General features: G+C 41.6%; 1 protein-coding gene across 1 annotated transcript in view; it reads right to left on the bottom strand.

Moving 5' to 3' along the window:
• Positions 1–291: 291 nt before the first annotated feature.
• The window catches only part of DDAH1 (dimethylarginine dimethylaminohydrolase 1), a 192,865-nt gene continuing 180,950 nt past the window's right edge, over positions 292–12,206 (bottom strand). Inside the window, exons 5-6 of the mRNA XM_004480899.4 lie at positions 5,445–5,588; positions 292–3,233 (exon numbers count right to left, since the gene is read on the bottom strand). Of these exons, the coding sequence (XP_004480956.1) occupies positions 3,117–3,233; positions 5,445–5,588 (261 nt within the window). The 3' untranslated portion in view covers positions 292–3,116. The remainder of the gene's footprint in view (positions 3,234–5,444; positions 5,589–12,206) is intronic.

Raw genomic sequence — 12,206 nt, 5'->3', positions numbered from 1 at the left:
AGGAAGCCTTTGAAGGAGAGAACATATGAAATCAAGATCTGCTGACCTATTGTGATTCATATGTATATTTGTATACATGGTGTATACATATGTATACATGGTGCCTCATGTATGAAGTACCATTTCAAATATTTTAATCTAAGCTTCTGAAGGCAGTTGATTTACAGGTTCAGTGCTTCTAATTCCATAGTCTGTAGGACAAGAGAGAAAGCATCTTATCTCTGAGAGCAAGAAATGATAGCTTAATTCATCATAGTAGTTTCTGTTGTAAAAAGAGACATATGCTATTGATCACAGTACAATTCACACTTTATTCCGTCATGATTGGTATACATGTAGGATCAGGATAGCAAGAGACTAAAATCAGTGCAGAACTTCTCCGGACTAAAGGGCCATGAAAGGCATTACTGGTTTTGGCACACAGAGTGGATGATCATACATTGGCTGGAACGAGATGGCCAATGAAATAAAACGCACAAATCTAACACCATGTTGAAATCATGTTCAGTGCTGTAGAGTAAATAATTATGAAGACTAACGTGCAACTCTACATAAGCCACATTATTCATCTACAGACTTTTTACCCCCCTTAAGGATGAAGAGATGGCCTTAGAAATCTGTTCACAGTAGCTCAAAAGATCAATTCACATTAGAAAGATCTGCCTGCTGATTTCCATAGCAATCCTTCTAGTTGAAGAAATAATGCTTAAAAATGTATTTTCTCCATACTGTTCTTATTAAACTGAATCTTATTGACCAAGTACTTCTGACTCAACTTTTACTTGCTTAAATACAATTTTTAATGTCTTTATAATGTCAAGCCATTTCTGTTAGTTTATCCATCCTTACAAATCACAATGGACAAGAGGGAGCAACTTATATAATGGTTAATATTTCCTTTCAAAGATAACATTATCCTGATGAGAACATCAAAGATATAACACTACTATGCTGCAAGTATTTTAGGTTTTCACATGATCACATCACATAGGGAGTCCAAGGAAGCCAGCTTAGTAGGTAATGTCATAGTGCAGAATGAGTTCTGCAGAAGAGGCACACCAATTCTAAGTGATTTCTTGAGACAAAGGATGGAAAGAGGGAAAGGAGCAAAGGAAAGGAGAAGTGAAAAACAGCCTTCTGTAAAACAAATTTCTCAAAAGGAAAATCTATTCACCTGCAATTGACAGAACATAATAGGGAAGAGTTCTTTAATTTGGGATGATAGAAGAAAACTTATTGAAAAATACATGCTAGTTAGCCTTAATATTAACCATCAACTGGCTGCTTGGGCTATTTTTTCCTGTAGCTGTTTTTTGAGATGTCAAACTTTTACAGGGAGAATTTCTACTTTTGCCAGCATGGGTTCAGATCTAACCCAAAAGGGCAGCCATATTTGCTGAGAAAAATTTTTCTTTACTAACTTTGGCATATAGTTAACATTCATTCTCTTTCTGATAAAAACATATTATTCATCCATGATGACTCAGTTTGAAATGTGACAGTGACCAAGATATGGTTCATTCACAGGAGGCACACACCTACAAGGAAGAGAAGGAATTTCTTCCAATTTCTGCGATAAAACCATTCAATAAATGAAAAAGACTGATGGCAGCCAGGGATGCTTTGATTTTCTCAGAGGTTTACCACTTCTGCCTGCTAAGGGGGAATTGAAATGAATGAAGGTAATTCTCCCTTGGTCACCAATATAAAAAATGTTTGATTATAAACATGCAGGAGAAGAGAACAAGGCATGAAGTAATATTTCTTAATATTCCTGATTCTTAAACAATAAGCCACAGGCAATACAGGAAAGGAGGAGATGACTAGGAAGCTTGATAACATGCTTGGATCAGTCACCATCCTTTGGAAAGTACCATTTCCCTGGTCTAATAGGCTGACTCTTTCAGCTTTAAGTAAAGACAATGGTCTCTTCCCTCACTGTGGCATTGTTCTTTGTGGGAGACCCCTGTCAGTTTAAGGTTGTGTAATCTGCAGCCTAGAAAAGAAAGAATTTTTTATTGAATTCCACAGAAATATTCACGGATGTTTCAAAGCAGAATTGTCCATTGTCTGAGGTTGGTTTTACGCTCACTTCCTGAACAAGCTCCATGACCACGAGGCTGTTTTCTCTAGGTTGCACTGTACCGTCAATGATCACTTTTTAGATGTTACGTCTCTTTTGAAAGAAAGAACTTTGCTGGAGCAGGATAACTGCAGGAAGTAAAAGGCTGAGTCAGGGTGGGGGGAAATAGAAATGGGCTGAATAAGGAAAAAATAAGACCTTTCTCCAAGGTCTATATATGCTCACCAATGAAACAAAAATTCATGGAATGTGACTTAAAGACCTTCTAAAACATTGTACCCATGGGGTGTTTCCAAACCTCTTCTGGAATTTAGATCTCTGGTCCAAACCTGTCCAGGATGTGCTTCTGTATTATATCATGCCCCCAAACAGCTGTTCTGATTTTGGTCAGAGTTCTGCTGAGGGGCCTGTTTAGCCTCTGGGCGGTGAGTGAGGCAGAGGAGACCGTAGGCAGACAGGCTGGACCTGCCAGGAAGGCACCCAGGAGGCAAGACCTTAGCGTTTACCCAAGGTCAAGGTGACTATGATACAAGTGGAAGAAGCAAAAGAAAGTAACTGGAAGAAGAATGTCAGAGTGCAGAAACAAAAGAGGGAAAAGGGGAGGATATACATGGACAAGGGAATTTCACAGGAGTCAAAGATGATTATTGACACAGAGAAAGAAAAAAAATCATCTTATTTGCCTGATCAAGAACACATTCTTCAGAACATACCGGCAATGAAACGATTTTCACACTGCTAATGCAAATACTAAAATGAGTGTTCCTTCCTGATATTATTCACATTTCAATAGTTCATTAGTTCTATATTTTCTATTTTCTAGATTGCTTAATTCATTTAGCAAATCCACCGTTTAGGTACCACCGTGAGGGGAGCGAGGGTGGGGTATGGAATGAAGCAATTACACTTAAAATTACATTTTTGTAAACAAGAGTTAGTAGCACAGTAGATTGTCAATGAAAACAACAGAGTGGGTGCACAGCCAGCAGCCTCATGTGTGCAGCTTGCCGGCTACAAGGAGGGACTCTGCAGCTCAGGAGCTGGCCTTTTTGTTAATAAAAATCGAGCAGCAAGTGAGAAGCCCGTCCACCTTTTCCAGTTCAGAATTGCTCACAGGGATCAGCATATGGTCCTTCAGTTTTTCATACACCTACAGTAGGAATCATGGGAAAGGAAGAGAAGAAGGATTAGGTTTCTGCCTTACTCCTGCGTTGTAAAGAAGGAATTCAGCTGGCGGGTTAGACTTTTCACTTATTTCACCCCAGGCACACATGCTCCGAAGACACACTCGTGCCCACAGCCATACCCGGGGAGCTAGTAGCAGCTGGTTAACCGCCAGCTCTTGTGCTTTAACCGCAAAGCCAAAGATGTGTCAGGAATGTGGTTTTTACTAGAGGTCCCTTCACTCTTCACTGATGTTGCTCGATTACGTGACTCGTGAAAGGAGGTGGCCAAGCCTTTGGTCTGAATATTACTCTTTCTCCAGTCTTGAAAACTCTCTGAACTATATTTTAATGTTTCTTTCCTTGCCTACACTTCTGGGAAAATGTGATGAAGTATAACTTAAATGACCTATTTCAGGTCAAACTGCTTTTAAATGGCAGGCGTGAATTACACAGTATCTTTTGACCTGAATAGAAAGTATGTGTCAAGACAAATTAACACAGTCCACAGATTTTTCTCTGATGAGCAAGTAAAGCTTTTTTTTTTTTTTTTTTTTACAAAAATCACTTGAAAACACACTGCTTAGAAACAATCTATCACGCTTCTTTAGGAGGCAATGTGTTCCTTAAAAATCAGTACAGCGGTTAATTAAAAGTGCTGGAGCCAAATGGAGCGGGGTTCCAATCCCTGCTCTGTCAATTTGCTAATTGCAGTGTGACTTCAGTCAAGTGACAGCCCCTCTGAGCCTCAGTTTACTTCTCTGTAAGATTGGAAAAATACTACTGCCTTCAGAGGGCTGTTGTAAAGATTGATAAGCTAATGCAAAGCAGCATGCTTGGCACAGAGCCCAGCCCGGGGGAAGCCCTCCGAGACCGGCCTGGTGTTACTGTCATCTAGTTATGACTCATAGACTCAGGGCTGAATTCAGAGACAGTTAATGGTCTGTGGTGATGGCCGTGGCGAGGAGGCATGAACAATCCAGAGCTGTGTTTCTCAATTTGCGTTCTGTGACCCGGGTACTGGTTGAAACTGCAGATGCCGGGGAGGGAGGGCAGGGAGAGGCAGGAATCTGCATTTTTCACAATCTTGTTGCGTGTTAAAGTATGAGAACCATTTTGTGCCTGAGAGGGGGTTAAGCCCCTGTGTGGGCCCAAGAGTCCTATATTTCCTCAGGTTCACATTTTCAGCCATGGAAGTAGAGAAAGATTATCTATGTATTCCCCCACCCTTCCCTTTTTATCTGCCAAGAGAAAGATCTTATCATTAGAGGATAAACCTTCTAACTCTACAGTATCATATAGTTAGAAGGTACCATAAACTATTTTTCTATCTTAAGATATAAAACAATAAAATCTGTAGTTATTAAAAGGCTTTTCTGTCTTGCTTAGTGTAAATATCTTGTTCCTCTGGGCAGATGCGAAGGTGCTAATATGCCTAGGGGATCTGGACACTTGAAGGAGCTATGTTTGAGGACTGTTATATCTGCTTGGTAAGATTAAGTTGAAATTACTAAGCTATACCGATGAGCCTGGAAGAGTGTCAGGAAGACAAGGAAGATTTCTTAGACCCGGAAAGAATTCCAGATCCAGGGACAATTCCTTTGTTGGGACGCAAATGCAGAGACCCTTACAGATACGATTTGGCTGGTTCCAAGGGTATTGAATTTCCTCCTACTCTCTCCTTTTGACAAAGAAGAGCTTTTGCTACCTAAGAAGTGCATCCCACCCGCCTCCCCACCCTCCTCTCCACCGACTAAACACCTAACAGGGAGCACCGCCTTCTTTGGGTCATTCATACTCCTCTGCCTTAAGATGAGGGCAGCTCAGGTCTGTCAGAAAACGACACAGTTGACCACTGGTTATAGGCTCTGTGCTTAGTGTGGGGAGGTACATTTAATCAGAGCTGGAGCACAGGCTTGGGAGACCCCAGTACTTATTGACCAGCTCTGAACACCAGGCAAGAAGGCCTCAGTTACTCTGCGTGCATTAGTGACCAACGCCGGGAATGAGAAAGTAAGTTAGGTAAAATTTCCTTGTGCCCTGAGTTAGAATGACCCTCTCTGCTTTCTTAACAATTTGATACGTACAGAGGAAAAGGCAGCCCCTAGTATTTGTCACACTGTCAGGAAGGATCTCCAGGCGGGAAGACTGGCAAGGAGGCCTGCCCGGCCATGGTAGACAGGAGGGTGGTTGTTTACCTTTGCACTTTCTGGGTACTCTTCCGGGGTTCGGTGCAGCAAGACATGCCCTTTGCTGGGGACATTGAGATATATGCAGTTGGCAGCCATGTCATCAGGCACAGTGAGTTTGTCGTAGCGGTGGTCACTCATCTGCTGCATGATCTATAAAGGGAAACAGCAGGCCTGAGCAGAATGTTTCCCCACGTTTTCACGAAAGAAGACAGGCAGAGTGGCTGGAATATAAACCTGCAGTTGATGCCTAAGAACATTACTCTGTTCAAGTTTCTGTCTACTACTTCAGTTTACTCAGCAGAGAAAAACATGATGAAATTATGATTCTTAGGAAGAATTGCAAGGTTGTTTTTCCTGTCCTTTTAAAGTATGTTTCTGGTTTCATTTTCAGGTTTTCAAACTACTGTTTATCTAGTTTTTGTTAGTAAGACACATCAGTAAGATGGTGTGGCCAAAGCAGACATTTAAAAAAATATAGATCTACACATATTTGTTAGAGAACTTGTGAGCTTACAAAACATTCATGCATAACAGGCAGAATTCCCATACATCACCCCTCCACCAACACCTTGCATTGTTTTGGATCATTTCTTACAGATTATGAAAGAACATCATCAAAATATTACCACTGACTATGCCCTATAGCTTATATAAGATGTATTTTTTCCATACACCCCCCTATTATTAGCATCATGTTTTTGTATTGTACGTTTGTTGTATTTCGGAGAGAACGCTCTTATATTTGTCCTATTAAGCACAGTCCATCTTCTACCACATGGTTCACCAAAGCAAGGATTTGGACGATGGCCTTGACTGAGTAAGCTGGTCTGCCCTGAGTCTATATGAAAGTAGGACCGTGTAGCACTCAGGATGGTCATTAATCTGATTTAGCAATAAGTCCACCCCCACCCCCCCCACGCCAGGTAGGAAAGGCTAAGAGACAGAGATGTGAGGGTAGAGATCACAGTCTAATGGAGGAGGGCTGACAGGCAAACAGGTAACTATGTAATAATAAGAATAAGTGGGCACCATGATAACATTCTACATTTATTATCTAATCTCATAAGCTTCCCATTTTATAGACGAAGAAACTGGACTTTGTCTAGGTCATACAGGTGGGACTCAAACTCAGATCTGTGCAACTCAAAGCCTTGTTAATTAGCTCACTTTGCTCTATTTTTTACTTTCGTAGACCTGGCAGACCTTTCCCTCCTAAGGATTACCATAATGACCTTTTTTTTTTTTTAAGGTCCTGGGTCTGGGGATTGAACCTGGAACCTCATATAGTGGGAGGCTGGTGCTCAACCACTGAGCCACATGGGATCCTTTGAGTTGTTTTGTTTGTTTACTTTTTTTTTCTTTAGGAGGCACTGGGAACCGAACCTGGGACCTTCCAAGTGGGAGGCAGGTGCTCGACTGCTTGAGTCACATCTGCTTTCCCATAATGACTTTTTATACTCATTTGCAACTTATTATTCTCTTGTAGTACCATCAATTCTTTTTTCATATGTGATTCTATTACAACACAGGGCAGTCTAGTGTAACAAAAGGAACTGACCTAATATCTCACCTGCACTTCTTACTTGAATTGTCCCCTGAAAGAGTGAGGCCCATAGAGTGGATCGCACATGAGGGTGAGTTCTTTAGAGTCCTGACTGAGAAATCTTACATCTATGTGGACAACTGGGAAATTAAAGACACTCACTCCCAAAGGTTACATTTTCTAAGTAAATTACTGACATTTAATTCAGGCCTCTTTATAACATATATGCCAGGAAATAATAAGAGGCATGTTTGAGAGAAAAAATGCAGGCCCAAGTAGCTCTCTTCTGTTATGAATTGCTATTTAATTGCTTCTTATGTAGACCTTCTTTTTTGGCTGCTTCCAAAAGATAGCAATAGCAGCCTTCACTTTATTACTGTGTGGTAGGAAGCACAATAAGACCATGAGGTCTGGAGTTAGACCTGGGTTCAAGTCTTACTAGGTCTGTAAATTTAAGCTTTTTTTTTGCTTGGTTTTTTTACCTGTAATAATATCCACCTTATATAACTATTGTGAAAATTATGTAAAGATAATGCATAAGGTATATTGACTAGTACATGGTAAGACCTTAATAAACTACTAATATTTTGACTGAAGTGCCCTGATAGAGAAGGTTCAAGCACCCAGTTTGCAATCCTGTTTACTTTTCTGGCAAGTTTTGACCTTCTCTCTCTTTAAGACACACTGTTTTGGAGGTCAATCATTTTTTTCTTAGGCCTGTGTAAGACTACACCCATCCTGCTCCTATGGTAGTTTCTTCAACTTCCTTTCTTTTTTTTACGATTTATTGATTTATTTTCTCCCTTTCCTCTTCCCCTCCCCCCACCTTGCTGGTTTTGCTGTCTGTGTCCATTTGCTATGTGATCTTCTGTACCTATTTTTCTTTTTGTCTTCTCTTCTCATTTTTTCTCCTCTAGGATTCACAGGGATTTGATCCTGGGGACCTCTGATGTGGAGAGAGGCTCCCTGTTAGCTGAGCCACGTCAGTTCCTGGTTTCTGCTGTCCTTCACCTAGGCTCTCCCCTTCATCTCTCTTTCATTGCATCATCATCTTGCTGCGTGACTAACTTGTGCGGGCACTGGCTCACTGCTCAGGCACTCGGTTTGCCATGCGGGCACTGGGCTCACCACGCAGGCATGGGCACTCAGCTCGCCATGCAGGCACTCATGTGGGCACTCAGCTTGCCACGTGGGCACTTGGCTCACCATGTGGGCACTGGCTTGCCATGTAGGTATGCTTCCTCTTCTTCTTTTTCACCAGGAAGCCCCAGGGATTGTACCCAGGTCCTCCTATATGGTAGGCAGAAGCCCTATCACTTGAGCCACATCTGCTCCCTTCAGCTTCCACTCTAAGGCCTACATTATTTCATACATAATCCAATAGTCTTGCAGGCCTAGCATCCCTCCTACCTAGGTCTCTTATAAAGAATTGCTATAGGAAACGGATGTTGCTCAAGCAGCTGGGCTCCCATCTACCATATGGGAGGTTCAGGGTTTGATGCCCAGGGTCTCCTGGTGAAGGCAAGCTGGCCCCTGCAGTGAGCTGGCCCATGCGCAGTGCTGGCCCACGAGGGAGTGCCAGCCGATGCAGAGAGCTGGCGCAGCAAGATGACACAACAATAAAGAGATAAAGACAATAAGAGACATAGCAGAACAGGGAGCTGAGATGGCACAAGACAATGATTGCCTCTCTCCCACTCTGTAAGGTCCCATGATTGGTTCCCGGAGCTGCCTAATGAGAATACAAGCAGACACAGAAGAACATACGGTGAATGGACACAGAGAGCAGACAATGGGGGGTGGGGCATGGGGGAAATAAATAAATAAATCTTTTAAAAAAAAAAGAACTGCTATAAAGTTCCCAAACTTCTCAAATTCAAGACTAATTTTAATATGAGTTTTGGAGCAATTTCTCTCTCTTCACCCAGGCTGCTCCCTCCTTGAATGCAAGTCCAGGCATAATGCAGTAAACAAAGAATAGGATTTAGAGTCAGACAGATCTGGGTCTGAAGCTTTGCTCAGCTACACACTAACTGTACGACCTTGGGCAAGTCACTTAAGCTGAGCCTCAATTGTCTCTGCTGTAAAATGGGATGACAATGTAATATCTATTTCCCATAGGGTAACTGGAAGATTATTTTTAAAAACATGGGGAGTGGGTGTAGCTCAGTGGTGGGTTTAATCCCTGGTAACCTCCTTAAAATATTAAAAAGCAAAGATAATGTATGTGAAGCAGTCAGCACAAGTTCCTAGAACAAAATAAATGTATAATAAGTGTGTTCTCTTCCATCTGTTTCTTGTAAGTCACTGGCTGTTTGCGAAAAAAAAAACATATTTGCAACTAACTGATTTATTTCTTCATTTCTTTCACCCTTTCAAAGGATACAGAAATCCACAAGATTACTGTGATCACCTACATGATCAACTGCACAATATAAACAATTTCACTGCCTCAGAAAAACAAGAAATAGAAATGTAATCACATTTAATATGAAACCTGACTAAAATCAATGAGGCCAAGGTGGGTTTTTTGTTTTTCTTTCCTTTATGCCATACAGAAAGGCATTATATTCTGTGGGCCTCACCCAAATGACTTTGGACGTAAGACAATAGGGAGTGGTGGTGCCTGGGCGGAACTGGAGAGTGTACAGCACTTAAAGGCATGGAAAGGAGAAGAGAGGAGAGGAGAGGGGAGGGGAGGGAAAGAAAAAAACCCATTGTGTATACCAAACCATATATGTCTGTCTCTGTTATTCTGTGATCCCTGATTTATGAAACAGTCCAGCAACCCAACAGGAGAGCGATTTCTTCATGTGTAGAAGTAGTGCTGAGTCCATATGCAAGATGGCTGTTGAGTTTTGTGAAACTTTTCAGCAATCGTTTTCGGCCAGTATGGCCAATATCCTTCCTCCTGGGGACAGAGGATGGAATTACACTGTCTGCATCTGTTTATTGGGTGCTGTTAAAAATGGGCCAAGACAATCAGGCATGTTTGCAGTCAAGACTGAACAGTCAACAAGCACAAGGACTGGAGAAGTTCAGGACTTGGGAGACAGTTTCCTGGGCCAGCCACCACCAAGTAGGACCCCAGTGATTCAAAAGGAAATCTTGGCTTCCTCTTGCACACAGGTCCTTAAAACATGGTACGTGTGGCCTCTGTTACCTGGGCAAGCTAAGACCCAGACAACACAAAATCCAGGAAATCTAACACCCATTAACTTAATTTTCTAAGCAACTGGGAGAAATGTGGGGGGCATCTGACCCAACGTATACACTGGCTCATTGCTTCCACTATTTGCAAGCACCAGATAAATGTCAATTGGTTTTCTGGTTCCAGTCTCGGATGAGTCACTACAGTCTTGATCCACAGATAAAGGAATCACCCATGTCTCCTAGTCCAAGATGAAATGAAGGAGAAAAAAGCATGGAAGGTCACACCTCTCAGTCTGCCTCTATCTTTGGTAGTTCCATAAGCGGTCTGGGCAAGCTCCCACCTCCACAGCCTGACTCATGCATGTCCGGTGGTAACTATGAAGCAGAAACATGGAATGTTGTACATTCCAGAGGAAGTGTTATCAAAGCCTGTTTTCAGGTCTCACTTCTTGTTTATCATAAGAGAACAAACTAAACTCTCCAAGGTTGTGCCTACCTCAGAAGGTGCCAAGTTCCACTGGAATAATGAAGATTGTGTATATCCTTTCCAGTTTGTGCTTTGCTTTGGCTCCGGCTTCTCCGTGCCCTGTCCCCTTCCCCCATTCTCACTATTGTGAGTGAACAATCTGCTTCCCTTTCAGTTCCTATTTGATTTATTTGTTGTTCTTCAATGGATGTCAGTTATTTGAAATTTTAATTACTGTTTTTCTCTCACGCTAATGCATGTCCTTTTCCTTGGCGTGATATTTATGATTTACAGCTTCTGATGGGGGCATTCTTAAAATTACTGATGTAAGGGCCAGAACTCAACCTAGAATTGTTTGAAGATAGTTTCATTTTTTTCATTACCCGAAGGAAAGGAATTATAATATCCATAGTGGGGAAATAACTTTGAAGCTGGAAATATATGAAGTAATTTGCTGAAAAATTTTACTGAGAGTTGCTCTTAAAATACACGTCTTAACAAAACCAACAAAAACCACCTTAGGAGAAGCTTTTCAATTAATTTATCAAGGCTCCATGGTTATTAATTTAAGACAGTTAAAAAATGTGTCCAAAGAAATGACTTTTAATAATTAGAACAAACCCCATCTGGGGCAGTGAGAGGTTTGGCTTAATTGTGGAAAGAAAAAAAATACGAAGGCTATGTCGGGCATAGCCTATCTAAATGAAAAGGATTTTGGAAGTGGTAACAATAGATAACCTATAAATCCCGCCCCCCCCCCCCAAAAAAAAAAGCTTAAAGTGTATTTATTCTAAACACAAAGAATTTCAGACTTTTGGGATGAAGAACAGGTTTCTTTTTTCCTGTCAGAGAGTGGTTGTTTCCCTTTTTTCTTAAATGTTGTTACTGAGTAAAACAGCTTGCCATTTATTTAAAGCTGGATTTAGGAGATACATCTATAGACACAATGCGGGGTGCTTGCCATTCTAAAGAACGCACAGAGAAAGATTCGGGAAGACTGTCTCTCTCTCTCTAACATTTTTCCCTATTGTGCCCAAATGGGGAGTCCGCCAGGCAGGGTACCACTTCAAAGAGCTGAGGCTGCCAAAGGACTGAGCAATGGCAAGTTTAGGGAACAAGTTTTGTTTCTGTTTTGTGGACGCACAGAGCTTTTTTGAAAGATGAGCATCATTTCAAATATCCTGAGAATGCAGCTGTTGGGCTGATTAGTTCCATGTTCCAACATTTTTTCCTAAGAAAGGGTGGAGGAGGTGGAATTGCTACAGAACGCTCTGCAAAGTGTTCTTTTAACCTCAGGGACCGTATTTCCTGCTTCCACCGTGCTTAAGCCAGAGCGGAAGGAAGAAAGCACCCAAACCTTCCACACGTCATTACAAATCCCTGCCCTGACAGCAGATTACTCTATATCCTGAGATGCCCCAGACGAAACTCTGAATAATATAAGTGAGTTCTATGGGGCTCTGAGAAAGGATCTGAGAAGTCAAGTTGTTGCCCCAGATGCCTTTTCTGACTTTTGCCACTGCCCAAAGGAATTATTTGCCATCACATGAAATAATTAGAGCATTACCACTAATATTGGATACAAATGGTGTTGGGTTCAGTTCAT

The sequence above is a fragment of the Dasypus novemcinctus genome, chromosome 9, assembly GCF_030445035.2.
Source record: "Dasypus novemcinctus isolate mDasNov1 chromosome 9, mDasNov1.1.hap2, whole genome shotgun sequence".
Classification (NCBI taxonomy): Eukaryota; Metazoa; Chordata; class Mammalia; order Cingulata; family Dasypodidae; genus Dasypus; species Dasypus novemcinctus.
Note: the sequence above shows the minus strand (reverse complement) of the source record. Positions and strands in the feature narration are given on the sequence as shown.